This window comes from Drosophila novamexicana, unplaced genomic scaffold, assembly GCF_003285875.2.
Source record: "Drosophila novamexicana strain 15010-1031.04,08,12 unplaced genomic scaffold, DnovRS2.1 tig00000072-arrow-arrow-pilon, whole genome shotgun sequence".
Lineage (NCBI taxonomy): Eukaryota > Metazoa > Arthropoda > Insecta > Diptera > Drosophilidae > Drosophila > Drosophila novamexicana.
In genome coordinates, this window is record NW_020824771.1 from 574,679 (window position 1) to 601,326 (window position 26,648).

The 26,648-nt window shown below is 41.4% G+C and overlaps 1 protein-coding gene and 1 long non-coding RNA gene across 2 annotated transcripts; both read right to left on the reverse strand.

The window, feature by feature from the left end:
* Positions 1–512: 512 nt before the first annotated feature.
* Positions 513–5,210, reverse strand: LOC115771488 (endothelial zinc finger protein induced by tumor necrosis factor alpha). The gene is made up of 6 exons (XM_030717213.1): positions 4,493–5,210; positions 3,145–3,985; positions 1,951–2,148; positions 1,601–1,890; positions 1,280–1,384; positions 513–1,185 (listed from the first exon to the last, which is right to left on the reverse strand). Exons 1-6 carry the CDS (start codon positions 4,973–4,975, stop codon positions 583–585), a joined length of 2,520 nt encoding a protein of 839 aa, XP_030573073.1. The 5' UTR covers positions 4,976–5,210; the 3' UTR covers positions 513–582.
* A 4-nt stretch (positions 5,211–5,214) lies between these two features.
* Positions 5,215–25,996, reverse strand: LOC115771490. The gene is made up of 3 exons (XR_004018952.1): positions 25,805–25,996; positions 11,893–11,988; positions 5,215–5,508 (listed from the first exon to the last, which is right to left on the reverse strand). It is a non-coding gene; the product is annotated as an uncharacterized LOC115771490 (long non-coding RNA).
* Between the last annotated feature and the right edge of the window lie 652 nt (positions 25,997–26,648).

The following is a 26,648-nucleotide window of genomic DNA, read 5'->3' on the forward strand; positions in this document are numbered from 1 at the left end:
GATTCTCCTGCGAAAACGTGCGGCTGGAAAACTCTTCCTTTTTTTTGTTGTTTTTTTTTTTTTAATTTTTTAGCATACTCAAAATGTGGGCGTGGCTGGAGCATTGTTTTCGTTTTTGCTATGCTTTGTTGCTGCTGCTGCCGTTGGATGACGTGAAGAGCTGGTTCACTGATGACATCATAGAGATCCGAATATCGAGTGTATGTGTGGGTGTATGGGTATCGCATGCGACAGTGTCGCCGACGGCGGCGCGGGCGCAACGCCATTGGGCGTGGCCGCCAGCGCATGTCCTGCATGCGGATGCGGCGGATGCGCCGATGGCGGCGGCGGCGGCGGCAGCGTTATGGACAATGTCACCGTCTGCGGCGCTGCCACCGTCGAGGCGTGTGTGGATGTGGGCGGGGCTGTTGCGGCACCCGTTGCCGTGATATGATGCGCACTTGTCGGCGGCGCCGGCGGCGGGGGAAGATGCGTTGTTGTTGTTGCCGCCACCGATTGCTGTTGCTGCTGTTGCTGTTGTTGCTGCTGCTGCTGTTGCTGCTGCTGTTGTTGTTGCGCTCCAGCTGCTCCAGTGGTGGGATGTCACTGGGCCACCACGGAGGTGGCCGCATTCTGTTGCACCACAACGCCCGGCGCCACCGCATTCGCCACGGTGACGGTCACAGGCGGCGTGGGGCCATTTGCATGGGCTGCGCTCGGCTGCTGCTGCTGCTGCTGGGCATGGAAGGGATGCTGGAAGGGCGGGCCGTAGCACTGCGGAAAGTATAGCTCATTCTTGACCACCGATTGCTGAGCAACCGCTGCAGCGGCCGCCGCATTGGCCGCCATGCTGCGCACGGGCAATATGTTGGCCTTGTTGTCCACCGTGGCGGGATTGTTGTTGTTGAGGAACTGCTGCGCCACCAGGCTCTTGGCATCGTTCATCAGGTGATTGGCGACCACAGCGACCGAGGCGGCCGCATTGTTCTGCTGCTGCTGTTGTTGCTGCTGTTGCTGCTGCACCTGTTGCTGCTGCTGCTGTTGCTGTTGTTGCTGCTGCACCTGTTGCTGCTGCTGCTGTTGCTGCTGGCGCCGCACCTTGGTGCTGTTGGGATTCATGTGGTTGTCAATGTGCTTTGTCACCTCGTTCTCGGTGGCGAAGCGTCGCCGGCAGTTGGGCATCGGGCAGCAGAACGGACGATCTCCCTGAGAAGTCAAAGAAATTAAATTGGATTAAGACCTGTTTTCCATTTGCCGCTGGCGGGCGCCTCATGTGTGTGAGCTTCGGCTAGGCTACAACTACCTGGTGGGTGCGCGTATGCTGGTCCAGAATCGCCTTCTGTCTAAAGTCCTTGCCACACTGCGCGCACTTGTACGGCTTCTCCCCGGTGTGAATGCGCAAGTGCTGTGGGAGAATAACAATCAGAACAGTTCCACATGACATACATCGAGAGGAGTTTCAAGTAGGCATCGATTCCAATTTGCATGCTAAATATATATTTATATCCAAAGGTCTATCGCGATTCGATTTAATTTTGATTTTCTGCCAATTGAAACCTCCTGATTCCTACTGAGGGAGCCTGGATCCCTGAAGTGGAATGGCCCTTGGAACCGAACCCACCTGATTCAGAATGGTTCGCTGGCGGAAGAAGCGCGGACAGTACATGCAGCCGAAGGGCTTCTCGTTCGTGTGGATCCTCAGATGCTGGGTGAGATGCGATTGCTGACGGAAGCGCTTGCCGCACTCCGGACAGGGATACGGCCTGGATTCGATGTGTATGCAGCCGTGCTGGAGCAGCGTCGTCTTCTGCTTGAACTCCTTGTCGCAGATGGGACACCGCACGTAGAGCGGCATATTCGCCGGCCGTACGCCAATATGTTGCAGCACCTCGGGCAGTATCTTTTGACCTGCTAGAAGCTCCAATTAAAATTCTGCACACGGGGGCAGGAGTGGCCAGCTCGTCTACTCACCCTTGCCATCCTTAAAGTACGAGGGATAGTGCATGCCTCCGCTGCCATCAGGTGTACCCTGGGAGTCATCGTCATGGTAGCCACCGCCGGCGACGGCAATGTCGCCCTTCGTGTCCGCCTCCTCGCCCGGAAAGGGCACGTCCGATGGCCAGAGCGTCGGATGCGGTCCGTTCTTGAAAATGAGATGAGGCGAGACATCTGCAGGAGGGACGTGTTGTTCCGCAGCCGGGTGAATATGAAAGTAATCAAGCCAGAGAGTGCCACTGTTAGCAGCGCTTAAATTTGGCTCGTAGCCACTTTCGAGCTTATCACATAAGTCGCCTAGCATCTTGTACTAAACTAGAGATGTACTAGCTTTTAATATTTGCTTTTTTTTCTTTTTTTTTTTTTAATAATTTTGTTTTTGTTCTGTTCACTTTTGTAAAGTTGTTGACTGTTTGAGACCCCCAAATGGAATGCTCTTTTTTTGTAACTATTTTTTTTTTTATTAATTTTCCAGACATCTGCACGATTTGGTAATTTTCTGATCGATATGTCAGAGATTGCTTGGGTTTTATATATTTTTTAGTTTGTGTGGAGTGTTGGGAGTTGTTAAACTCCAGAAGTCTGAAGATGCTGTAAGGTATATTATATTCGAATTCTTTAAATACATATCCTAACTCAAGTTCCAGATATCCGTTAAGCATCTTGATTATCCGTTTGGAAATTCAATTTGTATTTAGTTACTTTGGAAATAGTTTCTGACAAAGTTTCTTTCCCATTTTTATAACTACTTATTTCAATTGAGGGTATTCCGCTTGGCCATCCGCATTCCTTTCCCCCTCATCTATCGGACTAGGAGTTACATTCCACTTCCATTTTTCCACTTCTCCTCTCGTCATTCCATTTTTAGGGACCCTCAAGAAGCCAACAACTTGAATTTGGAATAATTTAAAATAAATTAAACAAAAAAAAAAAAAGTTCGAATTTCGGCCAAAAGATCGCTCAATTTGTTTTCGTGTTTTAGAATTTTGCAAGGGATTTGCATTGCTGCAAACGCTGTTAGCCAAACGTTTGCGAATCTGACGATCCGCGCTAGCACTACGAGAGCCGGAGCTAGCAAATGGGTCGGGTAGCTGGTTTGCCTTGCGGCCCTAACTATCGGGCGGATGTCGCCCATCGTTATCGGTAATGGATGTGTTAACTGTCGCTCGCCTTGGTGGGTGCGCACATGCTGATTGAGGATGGCCTTCTGGCGAAAGTGCTTGCCGCACTCGGGGCAGGCGAAGGGCTTCTCACCCGAATGGATGCGTATGTGCTGGTTGAGTATTGCGCGCTGCCGGAAGCTGCGCGAGCAGTACGGGCAGGTGAATGGCTTTTCGTTCGCGTGGATGCGCAGGTGTTGCGTCAGATGGGATTGCTGGCGGAACCGCTTGCCGCACTCGGAGCACGGAAATGGACGGGCGTCCGTGTGTATCCGATCGTGCTGCAGCAGTGTGCTCTTCTGCTTGAAGTCCTTGCCGCAGGTCAGGCACTTGAACAGCCGCAGATCGCTGTGCGGCTTGTTCTTGTGCGGGCGTCCCGGTCCCGTGCGTCCGCCCGGCGTCCCCGTGGCGCCCGCAGCGCCGGCTGCCACGCCATTGGCCGCCGCAGCGCCCTCATTGGCATTGCCATTCGCCGGGCCACCGTTCTGGTTGCCGCCGTTCGGTGGTGCCCCATTCTGCTGCTGTTGTTGCTGCTGCTGCTGCTGTTGCTGCTGTCCCGGCAGCAGCTCGGGCAGCGCGTACGCCTCGCCCCCGTTCTGCTCCAGCTTGTTGAGATAGTGCAGCGGCGGAAAACCAGGTGGCGCCAGCATGCCGCCCTGCGGCGCTCCATGGCGCGGCGCATAGTAGTCGGGTGTCTGGAAGCCATTGCTGGGATCACCTTGCGGCTGTCCACCGCCATTCTGCTGCACGTGCGGATTCCCCTGCCCAGCCTCGCCGGCGTTCGCCGGTGCGTGCTGCGGCTCGTTGCTGCTTTGGTTTGGATTTGGCGCGGAGTTCTGTTGGTTGGCAAGCTGCAAGTGAAGAGCCGGCCAAATTGCGATAGATTAGTTCAATATTCCGGAATATAATTGAGTTATGAGAGTTTGGGTTACATGAAACATGACTATAATCAGGGCTGCAAATCGGGTTCGAACCAAAAACTCGGTTCAAAATTAACAATTCCAAATTAATTTTATCACATCCTGGCTGTAGAGAGTTGGTTCGAATCCTAGGCTGAAGCAGCGACAATTTTGTTTTGTTTTTTTTTGTTTTTAGTTTTTAGTCCTGATTATAGTAATAAATATTTGTATTTCAATTTGATCGTGTCTTTGTGATGTGTGTGTCTTTGTGGATATGAGTGTGTGCTCCTTATGCAAATAAAGACATGAATATTGATGTAGGACGATGAATGAATGAAATGAACTTCAGCCTGAACTGTACGTGAGGAGTAAATGAACGGGAATAACGATAATCAAGCTGCTTATCCTCAGCCCGACTCCCATACGACATCCAGATAGGCTCCACTGGGAGCTGCTCACCTGATTCATGGCATCATCCTCGGCGTTGCCATTCGCTCGCTGCTGCTGCTGCACCGACGGATACGGACTGGAGGATGGCGACACCTGCTGCTGGCGTCCGTCGCCGCTGCCATTGTCCCGCGGCTCCTGGCCGCCCGGCGGACTCTGCGGCTGGCCCGCCGCCGCCGCAGCTGCTGCTGCCTGCGCAGCGGCTGTTGCGTTCTGCTGCTGCTGCTGCTGTTGCTGCTGCTGTTGTTGTTGCTGCTGCTGCTGCTGGGCGCTGAGATGTTGCTGGGCCTGTTGCTGGATGTTTGGGTACATTTCGCTGCCCCATTGGGCTGCACTGGCGCCAATGGCGCCGGCATTGCGTTCCGCGTCCTGCGAGTCCTTGTAGAGAACGTACGGCTGGCCCGTGTCCTGCGTGATGCAGTACATTATCTGGCGGGGAACCTTCAGGCCTGCCGCTATGCAGGCCGCAAAGGAGGCCGAGAAATTTATGGCCATTTTGTGGTAGTTCTTGTTCTTGTTCTGCTTCTTCTTCTTTTTCTTCTTCTTCTTACTGTTTGGGTATTTTTGTTGCTGTTGTTGTAGATAGTTCTACGCAGCGTCCTTTTTGGCTGCACAGCGATTATCCTGTGCTGCTCTTGCACTTGATTTTAGCTCTTCGCTTCTTTGTCGTTGGCTTTTGTTTTTATTGACTCGTGTTGCACATTTTTGCAGTGTTTTTTGTTTGGTTTTGAGTTTTATGTTTTTGTTTATTTTACTGCTTCATTTGTTTCTTTTGAAAGCTCGCATTTTATTATCATTTGAAGTTCCTTTCTTCTTATTTAGTTTTGTCTTATTTAGTTTTGTTCTTCTTGTTTTGATTCAAATTATATTAAAACTTTGCTCTTTAGCCTTTGCTTCTTTCTTATTGACTTCAATGAGTACCCAAAAAACATGTCATTTTCACATGATTATTCGAAATAACTGACTGAAATGTAATTTCTTGCGCATGGGCTTTCAACAACTAACAGTTTTTACTCTTTCTGGTACAGCTGCAAGAAAGTCAAAATCACCTATTTAAGACTTGTTAAGATATTGAATTTACTTTAAAGTTGTCATTCGATTATTTATTTTTATATATTATTGAACAAAACACGACGAAATTAGGAATTAGTTTAGGCCCCTTTCTGCTTTTTCATTGCCTGACTTGCTTGTAATTCTCAACTAGTTAAAGCACACTAGTAAAACACACAGTAAAAGTTGTTGACAAAACCAAAACCTGTTCATTTGTGGGTCTTTAATATATTAATGATTAAATTTAGTCAAAACTTATGTTTCCATTAAGGCCTTATCAAAATAAACACAATTCACTAACAGCCAATAAATGTCTAATTTTTAACTTCAAACAAACTTTTGACAAATAAATAAAAAAAACTATTGAAAAGCAACAAAAATGCGACGCAAATTAAAAACAATGAAGATCATCAGCGGCTGATTGAGAGGAGTGCCGCAAAAATGGATACCGCATGCCAAGCAGGCTGGCACAACTCCTCCCCCTCCCCACCTTCCTTTATATCTATCCCCCAGAGCCCCTTCTAACCCACCCGCAGCCCGCCATTCCCATTAACGCTAGCCTGTCGCTGCTCCCACACCCCCAATCGCAGGCGACTCGCCGCTGGCTGGCCACATGTTGTGCCTCCTTTTGTTGTCATGGGCTGCCTTTTGCTGGCCCTGGCTCTGGCTCGGGCTCTGGCTCTGGCTGTGAGTCTGCTTCCAACTCTGACTCTTGTGTCTTTTATCTTTTTGCAATGTTCTTTTTACTCTGTTTTTTTTTACCATATTTTTCTCATTTTTTTTGCTGCCTCACGACGACGTGCCAACTTTTTAATGCGGGATCAAGGTCTCGGCAGATATACAGATACACACACACACACACACACGACGAGCGGGACGCCGCCCAGTTCGTGGCCTGTTGTCCTAAGCGAACAGATCCATTAACAATATACAAGTAAAGTGGCATAGAAACATGTGGCCATAGTTAAACATAGACATGAGCTGCCCAGTTATTGGCTCTCATCATTTGCAAATCTTTAGACAAGCAATAGACGAAACTTCGGCAAAGCTGAGTAATTTGGCTTGACGGAGCTTCAAAGAATCTGATTGACTTGTTGAATCCATTTGACACTGGGTTAAAGTAGCAAGCAATTAGGCAGTGGATAGTTAGCTATTTCAAGAACCTGCCTGCCGTCTATAGAGCTGATAATATATTTATATATGATATATAAGCTGAGTTTGAGTAATCTTTTTTGTATCGATCCTAGAGCTATAAGAAAGCCACAATACATCTATTTGTTATAAATTAAACAGATAGTTATTATAAATAACAACTAGTTAGTATTACTAACAAGTGATCAAAGCCAGCAAGAACAACAAAAAGGTATTAAAATCAAGAATAAATAATGAGTCCTATCTCTAACTAATTCAAGAACCTCCCTGTTTTATGTTCAGCAAACTTTCTGTAGACTCTAGATGTGCAAGGTCGTATCCTCAGTCCCAAGCTATAACTACTTGAGAATTATAAGCACCGAAAAAGTGATAAACCTAGCGAAAGCAAAGCCACAACGAAAGAGCATCGCTTCTTATCAACAGAAGAGTGGGCAATAGTTTTTTGTGTAGATTATCTAGGAATATGAAATTGTTTACGAAGATAGTAATATTTATCTTGATTATGTATATATTGATGCATAAATATTTTGTTTTTCATCTGAGTATCTGCACAATTGTTGTTTATTGAACAATTTTAAGAATCATTCAAGCTAAGTAAAGTCAAAAGGTAAAGTTCGCCTGTTTCGTGTTAACTAAATTGGTTAAACAAACTGTGAAAAGTAATCGATATCGTTGCCAAATGACGAAATGAATTGGAAAAATTAAATTGAAAACGCATTGCGTGCCCGCAGCAACAATAAACTAAAGCAAAGGCAGCAGCAACAACAATTACAAGAGCAACAACAATTACAAGAAGCTGGCGCTACCGCATCGAATCGCAACGCAACGCAACGCATCGCATCGAGTTAAGATTCGAGCATGAGTATGTATGAGTGTGAGTGTGTGAGTGTAAGTGTGAGTGCCAGTTCGATTCGTTTGAGGCGAGAGAACTAAACTACCTTGAACCCGTAAATGAACGCGTCGCGCTAGCCAACCGACTGCCAGATACGATACCTCAACAGAGAACAGTCTGGCATGGAACGGGGCCCGAGCAGGGACCGACACTCTGACTGCCGGGGCGGGCGGCCAGTGGGGTAGCTGCGGGGTGCGAGGTGCGGGGTGTGCTGCTGCAGTCAGTCAGTCAGTCGCTGGCAATGCAGTTGCACTTCGTGCCGTCCCAGTCCCAGTCGCTGTTGCTATTTGTGAATTATTGCGCTCCATTGGCAGCGCGACAGCGTTTGCAATTTATGCGTTCGTTGCCGCTGCAATTGCCCCGCCTGCCCGCGCCAGCCCTCCGTCACAGTCCCCGTCCCAGTCGCAGTTGCAGTTGCAGTTGCAGTTCCAGTCACACTATCTATCTACAAGCACGGCATGTTTGTTTTATTTTCTGCCTCGCCCCACACACTCTGGCCGCCTTTCTTCTTGCGCTCCCCTTACAAATGTAATGAGCAGTTTATTTTTAAATGCGTGCGGCCATTTAAATGAGTGTTAGCAGATCCGTTGGGAAGACGATCGTAAATGCTGAGCAGATGATCTCTAACGATAGGCAGCTAGAATTAATCACATTAACAGTTATGGCTGGTTAAAGAGGTGCATTAGTTAAAAGACGTTTAAAATATTTGGGATTAACTTACGAGTGCACTCCCTTCAATTTACAATTCCTCTTTGTGCGGGCATCCTTAAAGGTTTATCTGGCAGCACATATTTGCTGCAAGCCTCACCTAGTTACAGTTGCTTAACATAACAGAACATAACATAAAGCAATTATGTTAAAAAAATAACATTTAAAAAATGCACATATTTAACAGATTTCTTGTTGAAAGCATTTTCAAACGAAATCAAATTTAATATCCCATGGCAATGGGAACAAGAGCCCACACACTGAACATTAAAGTGCATTCAGGATTGTTTCTCTACAAATTTGAAAGGTTCAGCCAAGCAAATCGAAACGCACGCTTTGTAGCAGCAGACAAACTCCACCTACTTTACACCTGACGGGCGAGGCACAATGGACACGCAGTGTGGTGGCAGCAAAAGATACTAGTTAAAGATACAAGATACAAGCTAAAGATACAAGATACTCATATAAATGCACATGAAGCAGATACAATGAGGCGAGAGATGGATGCCAGATATTAATGGCCATAAACGCCGCCTGTCATTGGCTGAAACATTGCTGGCCCACACGCCATTGAAATTGAAATAGAAATAGAAAAAGAGGCAAGGAAACTAGAGTAGAAATCGTGGGGGGCGTCAACGTGGACGTTGACAACTTTCACTGCCGGCGAAGCGTGCACAGAAATTGGCAAGAAATTCGCCAAGCAATAAGAAATCAAAAAGTGGAGCATACGAAAAATAGGATATATATTTATCTAATAATTTTACAATTCAAATGCGGCGTATTATAAATGCAGCAAAAGGTAGATACGCGTTATCACAAGAAATTAAATAGTTTAAAGCTTTCCCTGGAAATTTTTGTTAGCATTAAACTTTTAAAATAGAAAACTCCGCCTTTTCATTAAGCAAGGAAATCTACAGAGTTTTAAAATAAGAGTTTTGTAGAAAGCGCGCCATTTACTTGCAGTTCTTAATAACATATATGTTATAAAGAGCACTGTTAATTAACATATGTTTATCGACTGACTCTGATAAGCAGTTCTTAATAACATATATGTTATAAAGAGCACTGTTAATTAACATATGATTATCTGCTGACTCTGTTACGCAGTTCGAAGCCAGTTAAAATGGTTTTCATATCATAAAACACTTGGCGAACACACACAATCCACTCCATTTGCAAATATTTAAACGAGCTCCACAGTGATTCAGCACTTCCTTCAATTACCCGCTCCACTCCTAACAGATCGCCAACAAATTTAACTTTCAAATTGATTTACAACTTCAATTTATATGTAGTCAATTTTTAGAACTAAAAGCCAACGCACACACACAAGTGCTCACGGGCCTATCTCTATATTCTATTTATCTGGCAACGTAGAAGAAGCAGAAAACACGACACAACAAAAATTTGGTTTCAAGGTTAGGGTATACAAAATAACAAAAACAACAAAAAAAAAAAAAAAAAAAATGGCAAACTTTTTGCGCCAACAACAAAAACGAGCGCCAAAAATTTAACGTAATTTGTGCAGTCGTCTAATTCAATACATAAAAGCTTCCCCCAGCCAGAGAGCGGGAGCTAAAGGAAGAGCAAGGGAGAGGTGCACAGAGGGGGTAGAGAGATTCAGAGAGAGAGAGAGAGAGAGAGAGAGAGAGCGCGCGCTCACATAAACTACAGGTAAAGCACAATTGTTAGATACGCCGCACGACCAGCAAAAAAGAGTAGAAAAAAATGTGAGTCATGGAAAGGCGTCCAATTTTTATTGTTTCTTCTTTTTAACCATTTTTTTTTTTTTTTTTTTTGAGTTGCAAACTCTTTGCCAAAAGCAAAAGGTTTTTGGTAGAAGTACTCCGCAAATACACCTAGGCAATGGGTTTTATGGGATTATCAGAAATTTGTGTTTGGCATGTTGCAGATACAACAGCTTTGGGCCTGGACTAGCTGTGCATGTTTGTGCATGGCTTGTTTTAGGCAATTTTTTGTCTGTTGGTAATCAATACACTTTGGCAATATTTAACAGTTAAGATCTTTTATGAAAAATGTTGGCAATTTATTTGAAACAAAACTAAGTCTATATAACATACCAATCAAATATATTAAGATTCTAATTCCATCAAAAATGGGCAAATAACAAATAAACATGTAAGAGGTTCTAGTCGGGAGCTCCCGACTAGGGGATACCCTGAACCCTCTTCTTACAACAACAAATGAATATATATATTCTATTTTAGAAGCTATATGTCAAGTTTGGTGACTCTAGCTCTTATTATAATGATGTAGGAGAAATAGCTTTAGTTATTCTCTCTATTTAGCTATGTGAATAGATACGTTATAAATGTAAATTAATAAAAATATATATACAAATATGATATATAACAAATATATATTTAATAAATATTAAGTTTTGGCAAACAAATATAATTTCCACTTTGCGAATTATAAAGAATTATAAGCCATGACAGTTTGAATAGATTTTCTACGCATGTTTTTTCTTTAATATTTCTCGCTAGTCGTCTTTTCTTTAATGAATCTCAACTCGATTGCTTATCGAAATATAATTTTGACTTTCCGAAAGCATGAATAGATTTCCCATGCGTCGTCTTTTCTTTAGTGAATCGCAAATAGTTCCAAGTGTTAGCTAAAGTTCGTATTGCCCAGCTGGGTTAGGGCATTTGGTGCTCGTTATGTTTCGCGCTACCTTTTCCGAGCTCGCATTCTATGTAAATATCTATACATTTAATTAACGCGTCGAATTTTCGAACTCGACGTTCGGCGACAAACAAAAAACGACAAATAAAAGGAAACAAAATACTGCTGTGCCCGGCTACAATTCGAACTGAGATCTCGTGTGATGATAGATGGGGTCTCGATTGGATGGCAGTTCCACACGCCACACATGCATTAGACTATTGCAGATGTATCTGTTAGATACACAACACACACACGTACACGCACACACACACACACACACACACACACACAGTGTAACACTTGGGGCTCACAATTAAGTGATTTTGCTTGTTTTGTTGTTGTTGAACATTTTGTGGATTTTAGTTTTTTGTGCGAAAAATTTGTTGGTTTTTTTTTTTTTGGTTTGCGTATAATTCATCATATTCCTTTATGGCCTGACATTCGCATACAGCATTTGTAGATACGCACCAGCACAGATTATACGCCCGCCCACCCCCCCCCCCCCCCCTCACACACACACACACCCAAAATAAACGAATTTAGCCCCAGGGGGAATTTCGCAAAAAAAAAGAAGTGGAAAAAAATCGCAAATGATTTGTGGCAAATTTTTTGTTTCTTTATTTGCTTTTAGTTTTTGCGTATTTCGCTTTGCTCTTGCTGCTTGTTGTTGCTGCTCATTAGTGCCGTTTTCTATGTGTGTGTGTGTGTGTGTGTGTGACTTCTCTTTGCATCCCCTCTGCTGCCCCCGCGTCTACACCTACTCCTGACTCTTTGCATTTTGTCAACTTGATTTACGCGCAAAACATTTTCGGCTGCGCGAATTTTTTTTGTTCATTTTTTTATTAATACTTGATTTCCTTTTAATTTTCGTTACGGTCCAGCAAGTTTTTGTTATATTAATTTTAATTCGCTTTTCACTCACCTGTTTTCCACAATTGTTGTGTTCTTAAGTTTTCCCAAAAAAAATATCCCAAATGTTTTTCAAATTTTCTTTTTGGTTTTTAGTTGATTTTTAATGCTAAAAAGAAAACAGAAATATATTTGAAAGTTAATAAATATATTAGGAACATTTGATAACGATTAAGTAAAATTAATTGAAGCAATTATTTTTGGATAAAATTTAAGCCTGACTTTGAGTAAGTACATGAGAAACTCAACTTGAATAAAAGTTTTCTATAGTTAGACAAATAACTGTGGCTTTAAAACTAAGAAGTACCTGACTCTTCCAACTATGTTATCTCCTATCATTCGTACAATTCTAGACTAAAGACTTTTTACGACTGTTTAAATAAATGAAAAATGTAAATGCAAGCAACAGAAGACGATCGGATCTGCTTGAACTTTTGAGCGCATTTTAAAAATATCGAATGCATTTGCAGTAGAAATACTTGGGAGCCTTAAGTTTTAAATGCCGTTTGAGGTAGTTATTTGCCCACAAGTGGAGCTGGTGAAAGGAGCAACGCCCCAATAAAGCTAGAGTTAACAGAGTGCATTAAAATCCACTTTAAGCTCAAATTAACTAATTGACAGGCCATAAAAGCAACTTGGTCGACATTTAACCGCCACGAAACACCCAACCCAAAAAACTATAAAACCAAACAAATAACTATTTTCGAGTTTCAGCCGGCAACAACAACAACAACAACAGCAACAACAACAACATCGACTACAAGAACGATAACAACGATAACTTTGTGTGTCGCATAAACAAAAATACAAACAAAATTCGGACGCAGGCAAATGCATATTTAGGATAACAAGAGCATGGACGGGGGCAGGGGGTGGAGTTTTGGGGCGGACTGTATAACAGCTATATTAGCGCGAGTATACATAAAAATACATGCATATGTATGCGAGTGTGTGTGTGTGTGTGTGGCTAACACTAACCTCAAAAAGTTTATTGCGCGCAGTTGCAGCGGCGTGTAGACAAAAAATTGCAAATTGCAGCGGCGTTTGCCTCACACAGACACACACTCACACAGACACACACACACACAATCAAGCGAAGTCACACAGAGAGCAGCGAGAGACACTAATACACTTGGACAATTGCACGTGCTCACAGTGGCTCACACACACACACAAACACAAACACACACACGGAAAGTTACAGATGCAGACACCCCCGCGTACCGTTGTTGCCGCAGCTACATCAAATTTTTATGCACTCACACACACGCACGCACACTTGCACACGCTTTTTAGCTGCAGTTGCAGTTGCAGTTGCAAAATGCTGCAAACGTTGACAAAATTTGTAGATTATGTGCGCGAAATAGTTTTAAATCGAAATGTTTTTTTTGTTGTTGTTATAGCTCTTGGCGGTTTATCGACAGCTGCAGCTGCTGCTCCGTTAGCCTGGCTTCCTGGCGTTGCGTATACGCCGCGTGTCTCGCACACAGATGCACAATTCGTTTGTTTATTCGAAATTCTGTTTGTTGTTTCGTTATTATTTTGTTTTTTGTTTGCGTGTTTATATTTTCTTCCTTTTTTTTTATATTCTTTCCTCAGCTTGCGACTACATTTTGTTTTTAGTTATTTTATTGCTGGCTATTTCCACGCAGTCGACGCTCTATAATACAAGTACTCGGGTACTCTCTATATATAAACCGTGTGCAGCTTTTTATTAGATGTCGACGTCGTCGTCGTTGGCGGTCGACGACTGCAAGCGGCAGCGGCAGCGGCACAAAAATCGAACAAAATGCCCAAAAAAAATCGTAAGTACAACAAACCGAATCTGAATCCGAAACCAAAGCGAGGCGAAACGAAACGAAAAGAAACTCAGCGCAAGGCGCAGCGGGGCGAAGTCGTCGTTTCTTTTTTTTATTTTTGGTTTTTTTTTTTTTGTCTGTTTTTGTGGGAGCGGAGCGCGCGCCAACTTTTAGCTATGGCTATGGCCACGGGTCTGGGGGTCTCTGGTCTCGCCGCCAACTACAAATATAATGTCTACACACAAAAAAAGCAAAACCAGCGAGCAGCGAGTAACGAGCGACTCTCTCACACTCTCTCTCTCTCTCTGTCTCTCTTAACGCACACAGTCGCTCACTCACACTCGCACACACAGAGGCGCTCTCTAAGCTTTTTTAGTCAAAACAATTGCAAAATTTTTTAACTTTTTGCCGGCGGGTCGAACCCCGGCCTCCAGCTGTGCTTAAGTGTGTAAGTGTGTGCGAGGCACAAGCTTGTTAGTGTTAGTGCAGTCGCTGCCAAAGCTCTCTCAGCTCACGCTCTCGCCGCGTAACATCAGCATTATGCTCTCCTCTCAGCTTGTGGCGCTCTGTTGTCGATTTTCTAATGTTGCGGCCCCATGCCGCTGTTACGGCGACGCCAATGCTAACGCTGACTGCGCTGCCAGCGCAGCTGTTTTTAGCGCGTGCTGCTGCTGCTGCCGCTGCCGCTGCCGTTTGATTGTGTGTGTGTGTATAAAGTTTTTTTTAATTCTTTTCTCTCTTAGTTGCTTAATACGTCTGCTACTATTTGGGTTCTACGATTAATGCGCAGTTAAGACCGAAAAAGCGTACTGAAAATGACAGCTGCTGTTATTTCGGGAAAGGGCAGCTGATGGGATTAAAGCAGCTACAATAAAACATATGGCAGCTTTTAGCTAAGATGACGCTAAATTATTTTTCAGATTGATCAGGAATCTTTTTATCTAAACCTAAGATTGGATCCCTTCTATTCCAGACAAATGCTGGACTTTTATAGTACTAGGATATAATTGTTTAGCTAGGCTCCACTTTTGCTGATCGACCTACATATATCTTTGTTATCTTTAAACTCAAAAAGTTAAACTCTCTGTTCTCTGATCTACTGGCTATCTCCCTCCCACTCCACTGACTGATATCTTAGCTGCAATTCGACCTCAAGACCCGCTGACCAATCTCTCAATCGGCCCACACACTCAACCGTTTGGGCAATCAGTTAAGAACGACACCCACAATGGCCAATACTCAGTTAAAAAACGGCTTAAAGCGCAAACCTCTATCTTTATACTTCCCCCACCCACTAGCCCGGCCACGCCCACCGCGGCGGAATTGTGGCAACGCCCACTCAGTCAGTCACTTATCGTGACCAAAGAACAGAAATTTGCAATTGTTCATTTGATTTCGTTGTTTTCCGGGTTGACGAAAACGAGCCGAAAATGAGCCGCAGGGGGGGAAGCGCGGCTATTCAATTCAGAGGGGTGCGGGCTAGATTGACAGGTGCCGTGGTGGGCGGGGCGGCCCAGGGCGGGGCCGGGGCAGCGTGTGCGGGAAAGACACATGTACAATATAAAGTAAATTATTGTATGATGTGTATGCAATATTTTATAAATAAACAACCAATTTTTTTGTATAAACAATCAAAAAACAACAAAAGAGGCACCCGAAAACAACAACAACAACAACAACAACAATGCCAAATAAGTACAAAACATGTTGAGCATGCACGAAGGGATGGGAAGGCGGGAGGGAGGGGGAAGCTACATGTAGATATGTGTTTATACAGATATACATAGGTCACAATTTGCTGCCAGCCAGATATGTAAAATATTAAAAAATAATATAAAAAGCAAAAAAAAAAATTAAATTATCTACAACAACTGCTGACAACGTCTCGTCGTGTCTTTTCTGTCGTTTTTGCATGTTGCTTACTTTCGTTTCGTTTCGTTTTTTATTTTATTTTATTTTTATTTCAATTTTTGGCAACGTTGCAAAAACAACAACAACAAAAACACGCAGAACGACAAGTTTAAATGTAATTTCAAGCCATAGGCAAAAAATTAAATAAATTTAAGAAAGAACTGACTTCCGTATACCCGACTGTTAAATGCTCTAGCATGCATATATAACAACTGTTAGTCAGACTGATGCACTGACGTACTGACTGACTGACAAACTAACTGACTGATTGACAGACTGACCTATTGCCTGATTGACTGGCTGACCGATGACTGATTGACTGACTAACTGAATGACAGACTGACTGACAGACTGTCTAACTGACTGACTGGCTGACTGATGTCTGACTGATTGACTGGCTGACTGATGTCTGACTGATTGACTAATTGACTGCTTGACTGATTGACTGACTGATAGGCCGAGTTAGTGGCATACGGACTGACTGACAGACTGTCTAACTGACTGACTGATGTCTGACTGATTGACTGACTGATAGGCCGAGTTAGTGGCATACGGACTGACTGACAGACTGTCTAACTGACTGACTGATTGACTGATGTCTGACTGACTGATGTCTGACTGATTGAATAATTGACTGCTTGACTGATTGGCTGACTGATTGACTGACTGATAGGCCGACTTAGTGGCATACGGACTGATTGACAGACTGTCTAACTGACTCATTGACAGATTGATTGATTGATTGACTGACTGATTGACTGACTGACTGAACAGACGGACTGTGTGACAGACTGATTGGATGATCAACGCATATCCAAAGCTGTAAAAGCTAGGAAATTGTACTATAGAAGGGCAATCTTCCACGCGCAATTGTGGAAAATGCGTGAAAAACAATTGTACCACTTTTTGCTTAAAGTTCGCATTTGCGAAATTTTGCATTTCAGCGTAAAGTTCATTTTTAAAGCTCTACTTTATTCAAGCACAAATTAAGTGTATCAACGAACCGAAACCGAATTGCGCGGAAAACTTTGATTGCAATCAACTGCAAACCCATTTGGAAATATCTATGCAATATATAATTTGAGACGCGGAGCTTAAGGTAGTATGATTAGAATTGGGTGGCGGAAATAATATCCAATATTTTGATTAAAATATGTGCCTGTGCAAAGCCGGGCTATATCCGTTAGTACTAAACAATATTTGGTTAACAATCAATAAATTTCATGTTATTGAAACTAGATGGAGATTGAGTACGGGAGTGCGCGACTAGGGAATACCCTGGTTTACTCTTACTTAATGCCGCAAATATCGTGTTGCATATTTGATAGTTGATACTGCGCCCTGCAAGGGTTTATAAACTTACTCAAAGAAAAAGAAAAAACATTTTCATTTCATTTTCATTTTCTTTAAGATACACGACAAGCAAGTTTCTATTGTGTTCGGCATTATAAGATGCAAACTATGCTTAATTTTAGAATTTGTTGGCAACACTTCTAGTTATGTCTGCTAAATGTATATATCTATATATATATATATATATATCTGTAGCTGTATCTGCTATGAATATATCTGTATCCATGCTTTGCACTTATTATTGCATTTGCAATATTTGTATGTATTCTTTATTTTATTTTGTGTGTGTGTGTGTTTTTTTTGCTTTTTGGTGTTTTCCTGTTTCAGTTGCTGTTGGCTTTGCTTTTTGGTTCAGTAACCTATCGATTTGATTTTGTTTACCTTTCAGACATGGCAAAAATATAACAAAAAAAAAAAAGTAAAGAAAATGCACAATTTTGAATGAATATTATGACATTTCCGCCAGCCGCGAGCTGTGCGGCGCAGGGGCTGCGGGTGGACGATAATAATATTGCGGGGGTATCTATGCAGTCACAATATTCATTCACAGTATCTGGATTTCTAGATTTCTGATTTGATATTTGATTACACTAGAGTATTATTTTGTTTGCTTGTCTGCTTTTTTTTGATATTGTTTACTCTTCACGCTTATCTCAAATGTTTGAAGAATACGTTTTTTTCCTTTACTTTTTTTATTTTGTTGATAACAAGCCTAAATATACCCTATTGATAATTTTGTTTTTACTTTAAACACTTAAAGGAATGCAAAACAAATAGTCCGCACAAATATTTAAATGAAAATAAACATTCTATAATTAATATAGATATAATTTTATATAATTAAGTAGATATTTTTCTGCTGGTATTTCCCTTTAAAAATTCTACTAGAGAAAACTCAGTTTGTAAATCCTTCTTTTTATTATTTTATTTCCCGGTATTATGGACTGCCTTTTGTCTCGTGGCTGTCTGCACGAAATGAAAACTTTTGCCTTGTATTAAAAACTTGTTTTTCCATTTTGCCATTAGTGGCAAGGCGCGGAAGGGCACGCCAATCGGGGGAACTAAGGATGTGGGCTGTTCAGAGGCAACTGTTCAGAGTTTGCCCCAATCAAATTGCCCGTTTTCACTTTCAGGCGAAATCGCAGCGCCAAGACAGAAGGCGGCGTTAAACCTTATTATGAAAGACACACACAAAGGGAAATGGTGCGAAAAATCCAAAAATAAAGTGCCATAGATTAAATATGTACCCGTCGATGCAATATATTGTGAACTAATCCTAACCAAAATCTAGCTCGCAGCGCCGGGTCTTATCAGCACAGCTTTCTAAGTGATGGACAGGTAGCTAAGAGGGCAGCTCAGGAATATACATATAAACTATCAATTCCTATCAAAATTTATGCACAACACTTTCACCCGCAATTCCACTAAACGGAGTGGATCTTTCACAATCGCTGAATTACGCTTGAGAACGTTTGAAATTATAATGGGATTCATTTTTTATGGGATTGACATTTTAACACCCGTCAATTAATTTGAAATTTTAACTTTGAACAGATTAAAAGTGATCGGATTCACATTTTGTTCTTCAATCCCGATAAGCGGATTTGCGGAAAGCGTGAAACGCCTCTCAAACGAATTTTCCCAAAGATCTGCGAAAGCAATATTAAAACTGATCGGATTGTGAACAAAAATGTTTCATATAAGAGTTTTCCGCTCATTTTCCACGATCACCAATCAGTCAGCTGGTCAAATAAATCTAATTTCGAGGCAACATTTAAATGGGGCATAAATAAATTAGCAACATGCTGGCGCACGATAATTCTGACGCGCACGTAATGGGCAGTAGATTTCGCTTTCTGTAAGCTCAAATATATAAAATTGGATAAATTTATTTATTTTTCTTCAATTTGCAATAGGACACACTCTCCGCGAGGGGCGCTCGACAAGTTGGGCTGTGCGCTTCTGACAGCTACTTAGGGGTCGTGACACCCTGAACGACCCCTGGCCCGTTATGTCAGCCCTTAAATAATCCTATTATTTACATGAATGCCGTTAGACTAATCCCAGACGTAGTGTGCGTGGGCAGCGGCGCCCTTTGTTCGGCTTTGCGTCCCGACTTTCCGCCAGGTGCGTGCGGATTTTCACACTTTACGCATGAGAGCGCAGAAAGTGATAGCTAGAGCGAGCGAGAGTGAGAGAGAGAGAGATAGCGGGAGGTTGACTTACGCACGGTTGCATTTTGTCACCTGTCAAATGGCAAACTGTACCCGCTTAGTTATTGTATTTTATTTTTTTACTATCTTCCCCTTTTGCGACTGTCTTTGTTGATATTTTCTGGTATTTAAGTTGCTCGCTGTCGCCTTTTGTCATGTAGTTGAATATATACTTCGCTAAATTGCATTTTCCTGCAGTCATTTAAGTTAATTGCATTAGACTCGTTTGACACGTTGCTTTATGTATCGATAATAGGTCGCAAATTGGCTAAAAACTAAGCACCTTCAATACAAGATCATGCAAAATATAAGAAGATTTGCAAAAGAGTCGCCAAAGCGAAAGAATGTAATTATAGACATTCGTTAACAGTTCGGTTGAGCTAGTGGAATTATAGAGCTTTAAGGAAAGCTTTAAGTGATATAAGCTGCCTGCGACGAGCTTTAAGCTTTTCTTGAAAGTAAAAAAGCTGGCGCTGAGCAAATCTTAGTTAGTGTAAAAGTTCCAATATATTCATTTAAATAAAATAAGAAAATGTCAATAAATATACTCAAAATAAAAAAAAATACGATTAAAGTTCAAAGCTCTGTTAAACATAAGGCTCATATAAACTTTAAGGAAGCTTTAAGCTATTCATAAAAGATTTAAAGCTTTCGCTGTGAAAAACAGTGTTAGTTAAATGCAACTAAATAATATACAAAAGACTCATTTGAACTTTAAGTTAGTATTTAATGTATATATTCAATATAAATTTAAATAAAATAAATCACGCTTAATTTTTAAAGCTTTGTTTAACAACAGAGTCAAGTAAACTTTAAGTATGATTAAATATATATACGTAAATAAAACAATTTACGCTTAATGTTAAACGCTTTGTAAAGAAAAAAAACTCATGTAAACTTTAAGTTGATGTAAATATTTATATTTAAATAAAATAAATCAAGCTTTTGGGGCTACTTAAATTGTATTTGAAGTAATATTTGAAGGTAATTGGACAGCTTTAGCTACTGTGCAATCTGTGGATCGTTGAAACGTCAATTTGGACTTTGTTTGGGCCTTTTCCACTGACAGCTTTCAATATAAATCAAGTGCAATACAACAACAACGAAGAAAAGCGTGAAACTAAGTAAAGGAAAATGCGCACATGGAACCAGGCGCCTACAAAGTCGCATTTGCAGTCGCGGGCTTAAATTTTTTATTGCCATGTTGGCAACGCCCACATTTTAGTGTGCTGCCCAAGGTGGGGAGCGGCAGTAGCTACTGTGTTCTTGTGCCTGCTCCATTGTGGAGCCGCAGGCACTACAAAATTGTTCTTGGGTGTGCAAAAAGTGCACTTGTGAGGGGCCATCATTGTAGTTGCTGTTGCTGCTGGAAATGCAGTCGACATCAGAGAAAGAACAAATACCATACAAAGAAGCGGGCGTGGGTAAAAGTCCTCATCATAGTTTGATATCCATTTTATTTTAAAAGCTTTTGTTGACTGTGTTTACTTTTGAAATATCTTGTGTTTCATACGTTTTAACAGTTCGGAGTTTAGAATTGTGCTACAAACTTAATGGAATGGCATCAAACTAAAAATGAAACTCTTTTTTATATGTATGCTACCTTCGACTGAGTTCCTTTTGCTTATAGCATAGCTCTTTATACGACATACTTTTATTATTATCTATTTTATAAATTTATACTAACATTTTGGACTTTTATACCTAACACAGCCTCACACCTTTGTCAGAGATTTACACTCAACTCACACTGTATTAAATTAATAATTCTACATATATTTATCTCAGCTTTTGCTAATTGAGTTAAATATTTGCTTAGCCTGAGGGTCGGGCCTTTTAATTGGGTTAATTCTCTCATGCACAGCATATTTATCAGCAACATTAGCCGCAACATTCTGGTTTGGCATAGCCAAAATGTACACAGAGTGAAATATATTTGAATGTGCTCATTTGTTTTGGTTTTTTCCTCTGATTGAGGCAAAAAGCATTTGTTGTTGCATGCGACGACGAGTGAAAACAGAACAATCCTTGACGCAACAAAAGAAACGATTTGAGGTGGACGCAAAGTGCAGCAGCCCACGAGGCGTATGGAAATATTACGCATACGCCAGCGTTGCCAGGCAGAATCTTGATAGGCGGCTGACATGCAATAGCCAGCCCTTATATCGAAAGACTTGCGGATAAATAGAATGTGAACTGCGTGAACTGGTTTAAAACTAACTCAATTGTGATTAGCGAAATATCTTAAAAGCTGTTTATAAACTTTCTTTTAGCTTTTGAAATTTATAATTAGAGACTAGAATGTATTTATGGTATATTAATAAGCGCTCTCATAAATAATATAAGATCTATCAGCAGTCTTATTAAAGACATGTTGAAGAAAACAAATCCTTTGCCTTACATAACCCCAACATATTCATTAAGCTTAACAGTCCGAAATTTATGGGATCTATTCAAGTAAGTTCAGCAATTAAAATAATTTATAACATGCACGCTTCTCATATTTAGGAGAGCTCTAATTAAGCACTTCTCATATGCAAATGTATCTGTATCGCATAGACGTATACATGCATGCATCTAGATACAAAAACAAATCTGTGACACAATGCGTCGTGTTGCAAGTGAAAGTCATGAAAGCAAATAACAGCAACAACAACAACATCTGAGCCTTGTGCTCGCCGTTGTCGTGAGTACGTGTAGAATGTCAAAACACAAAAGCGAAAATGTGCGCGATGTGCAGGCAACAGGATGCGAGGCAGACATGGCGAAACCCCACACCAACCCCTGCCCCCTGCCCCCTGCCCCCCGCCCCTTAACTGGCCAGCTCCACCCCAAGGCGCGCCCAGCCGCCCAACTAAACCTCAGTTGGGATGAGGGTTGGCCAGCATTTAGAGCCAGCCGCATGTCGTAGCTGCAAGGCCAACAAGCTGCTGCCCCATCGGCACAGTGGGGCAGCAGGCAGCAGGCAGCGGGCAGCGGGCAGCGGGTAGCGGGGCATTTTGCATGCCTGGCACCGCATCCTATTGCCTATTGCCAGAGGATAGCTGTGTGCCAGCTATGTTCGTTTGGGTCGGGGGCATTCAACTTGCAGCGCAAAAAGTAGAAAAACCGTAAATAAATGTGCCCAAAATGCTTTTGAAGTTGTCAAAAGCCTGCGTTATGCGAGTTGACATACGTGCTTCCGGGCCGAGGCGGAGGGTGGTGGGGGGGCAGAACCATTCTAAAACAAACCCAAGCTACTTTTGTCTATGATCTGTAATTAAACGAGCTAGACTTTAATGTTGAAATTGTATGAACCACTTAGGTAAGAGGCAGAACGAAGCAGAAGAAAGATTAAACCCAAATGAAACCCAAGTTAAGAATTAAAATTGATTTAGATTATTTTGTGAAAGGGCAAAAGATATATCTATTAAAGGGATTTTCGTATAAGACTAATTATTTCCAGAAGAAAGTTTTATATTCTGACTAAGAATCAAGATTGACTTCGAATTTTTGTGGAAATGCACCTAATTTTCTAATAATTAATGCATATTATTTATTATTTTTATTAATATTTGATAACATTCTTTTTAGATGTTTATTAAAAATTTTAGATTTTGCGCTTATTAGAATTCTCTAAAACTCAATTCCGTGCAAAACTTTAAATAAAATAAATATTTTTACATAAAACGTTCGACAACTTGTCCCACCCCCGCCCATTGCCCCCCCTCCCCCTCCCGCCACGCAGCAGTACCCTAATTTTCCTAGCGGCGAAACAAAAGAGAAAACCTTCGTTGCAAAAAATAAACAATGTTACAATGTTTTCTGATGTTTTAGCCCAAAAAACTGGCGGTTTCCCCCCTTGGCTCTTGGCTGTGGGTAATGATATGTCACGTTTGCTCTAGACTTTGTTTTATATGTAGTTGCACTCAATGACACTGCAACAAAAAATGTTGCAAAAATGAAAATAAAATGAAAATTGCGCAGCAGCTGCAATAAAATTAACGCAATGGCATGGAAAAGAATGCAGCCCAAAAAAACAAAAAAAAAAAAAACGAAATACAAAAAAAGGAAAAGCACAAAATGTGCAATTTCTGAGTGGTTTTTTGGATGCGTCGCTTTGGGTGGGTGTTGGCGGCGGTTAACTTTTTTATGCAGTGCTGTAGCTGCTGTTGCCAACTGCACACGCAGCGGAAATAAAAGGAAAAGCGCAAAGAAAATAAAAACTAAAAAATGGCCTGCAAAAGGCAAACAAGAAAAACGATGTGAATTCAAGCTGTCGTTAATGGCAGGGCTCACGCGTAGACCCACAGAAAGCCGCTAGAATTTGTCGTCATGTGGAAAATACCTGGAAAATAATTAGATATATGCTAAAGCTGGCCAACGTAATGCTCGAGAGGCGAGCCCAGACACGTAACTTGGCTAGAAATACAAGGCCCAGCCATTAGGCAGTTACTTTTTCAGTGATTCGTCAGGGTGTAATTTAAGTTTAGTTACAGCTTTTACTTAGGCGCTCGTTTTGTCAAATATTAAAAAAATAATAATAATAGTAAAGGAAAAGTATTATAGAGTTTACTCATAGTATAAATGTCCTCTAGTTAGAGCAAAACAAAATTTGATAAACGAAAATTGTCTTTATAATAATAAATTTACGCTCTAATACTTTTTCATTTTTATTAGAAATTTGATTAAAATTATAACCATATAAGACTTAATATGATGATAAATTCTTCAGATATCAGTAATATTTCCATGCAATGTAATTCAAAGACTTCAGAAACAAAGAAACATCAGGCACTGCCTATTTTATGGTGACTCTTCGCATGTTCTTCAGGTACAAGTAAGTGCTGCTGGGTCCACACACACACACACACACATGCACACACATGCACACACACGCACGCACTTATAGAGCAATATAATTGCGCTCGTTTGGAGAGCAGGCGGACTTCCAACCATTTAAAATTGCAGCTACTTGCAGTGCGTGGGCGCCGGGCGTGGAAAAGAGCTATAATACCGACTGCAGACAGTCTCAGTCTCTTTCACACTTACGCACACACGCTCGCACACACACACACACACAGTTGGATGTGTGCAGACCACATTCGACGCTCTGTCATGTCAAAAGGATGCTGACTGACCAACCCCTTCCAAGCGTACGCGTCAACCCCTACCCCTACCCCTGCCCCTACCCCAACCCCTACGCCTCTGCCTGCTGCTGCCATTTGCTGTTAAAATTGTATGGCGTCAACTGTACTTTTATGCACACACACAAATACACACTCACACGTACACGCACACACTCGAACAGCCACATACGTAATTCATTTCATTCTCTCGCACATTTTTATGTACGAAATTTTATTTCAATTCATTTAAAAATATGTGTAATGCTTCCTTTTTTCCTCTTCGTTTTTTTGCTGTTCGCCATCCTTTCGACTTTTGTGCTTCGATTTTCAATTGCCAGGCGCAGCAGTAGCCTATCCAGCCCCAGCCCCAGCCCGCGCAGCCCCGCACACCCGCACACGCCCCTTGACCGCTGCCCACTGGCATTTTCGTGTGCTCTGCCCCCCCCCCCCCCCCCCCCCCCCCCCATCCGCTCAAAGGGGGGTTTGGGGCTTTTTGGGTGGCTTGTTTCACCCTTTTGCGCTCGCATGCTTCAGCCTGTCCGCGCAATTTTTTCAATAATTAATTTTTTGCGCGTAAATGCAATTTGCATGTAGATGAGCGCTCACACATACACACACACACACTTGGCCACATGCATATAGTGGACATATATGTGCTGATGTGTACATAAGTCCGTTATATAATAGGGGGCTATTTATTGGATGGCCGCAGCGTTAAGCACCGTTTTTATTGCCTGCTTTTTGGCGCGCATTGGCGCCATCTCTTTCGCACAATGCGCCGACCACAGCTCCGTCTCACTCGCACACTTTATGCGTATGCTCTGCTTTGCGCCAGTCTGTACTTTTTTCATAATTACTTTTTAAGAGGCATTACTCGAGCATTATATAGAGTGTACTTTAACTTGTCCCTTGGCATTATAAATTGATAAGAAATTCAATAACTTTCTATAAGAGATGAGCACGCACTAAGAATTCTTATCAAAAACGAGAATATTATACTCCAATAATTAAAAGTCAATATGTACAGCTCAATAATACTCCAAAGTATATATCTTAAATAAGTTTTGGAATTAAAATTCTGCTCTTGTTATTTAGCTAGATAGTTATACTAAGATAAAACCTGATCTAAGTTAAAAAGCTCTAACTATTAGGTTTACATGAATCTTATAATCCATATAAACAGGTTTACAGTTTTAATCAGTATTTAACTTTGATGATAAGGATATGCTCGAATATATGTATTAAGACTGGTAAACTGATGTTACCCGGCATTGCTCAGTCCAATTTGATTACTTCCGTAATACTATTATAAGGTCCTTTCAGATAATATGGATATTGTCAAAAAGAACTTTACTGCATGTTTCATAAATTTTATCGAAATTTCCCTAGACACTCCTCAAATCTCCTAAGAGTAACATAGATACTTAAGAAAACCTAAGTAAGTTCTCAAACATAACAAAATGTGATGTCCCTAGTCAAATTGTATAAATATGAGAATTAAGGGTTCCTCGTCTTTAATCTTAACTTTGACAAACACTTACCAAAATTCGTTATCCCAAACTGAGTTTTTAGCTGTTTTCTGTGATTCCTGATCCAAGCGGGTTTTCAAGTGACTCAAAACTGTGTCCGTGGGGAATGTTGTTAATTTTAGTTTGGCCCAAAAACTGTTTCCTTTTAAATTCTCAAATATGCTTTTGTGTGTGTGTGTGTGTGTGTGTGTGTTGGATTTCAATTGAATTCCTTTTGTGGTTGTGTTTTATTTTTATCATAAATGTAATATAATTTAATGTATAGCTTAAAACGTTTTCTTTTTGTTTATAAGTTTTGTTATCTGAATGTGTTTTTTTTTTTGTTTTTGTTTTATTTGCTTTCTGCACTACGAATAATTAATTAGTTTGATTTTTGGAAAATTGTCTTTACATGTTAATTTTTGTTTTTGTTTTTGTGGTTTTTTTCTGGGTTTTCTTAGGTTTCGCCTGCTTTTTGCCACGATATGAATATTTGCCTTTAGTTTAGATTGTTTTCAATACACTCGAGAGATATATTGCGATATATGCATACACATTTATACATATATATATGTGTGTATTTGTATGTGTATATTACCTCAAACTGTCTCGTGCTTTGCTTAGCCAAAAAACACACACATTAAATGGGTTTTGCGCAACATTGGCACACAATAAATTTGATTTGTTTGTTTTTTTTTTTAACTTTTTTCTGCACACACGAAATGTTTGATCGCTTTTCGTTTGATCGCTTCAAATTGTTCACCTTTTTGTTTTCATCAAAGTTTTTAAAATTGTTTTTCTGCTGCTTTTTCGCTTTGCTCCCAGACTTTTTCAGAACATTTTTGTTGTTTTACGAACGTAAATTTAAAGACGAAAT

What these genes read in the sequence shown, in the direction of transcription:
- LOC115771488 (XM_030717213.1), bottom strand. Translation starts at nt 4,975, where the DNA reads ATGGCCATAAATTTCTCGGCCTCCTTTGCGGCCTGCATAGCGGCAGGC. An exon ending in GTACTTTAAGGATGGCAAGG is followed by an intron (nt 1,891 to 1,950) that starts GTGAGTAGACGA and finishes TGGAGCTTCTAG; the next exon opens with CAGGTCAAAAGATACTGCCC. An exon ending in ATACGCGCACCCACCAGGTA is followed by an intron (nt 1,186 to 1,279) that starts GTTGTAGCCTAG and finishes TTGACTTCTCAG; the next exon opens with GGAGATCGTCCGTTCTGCTG.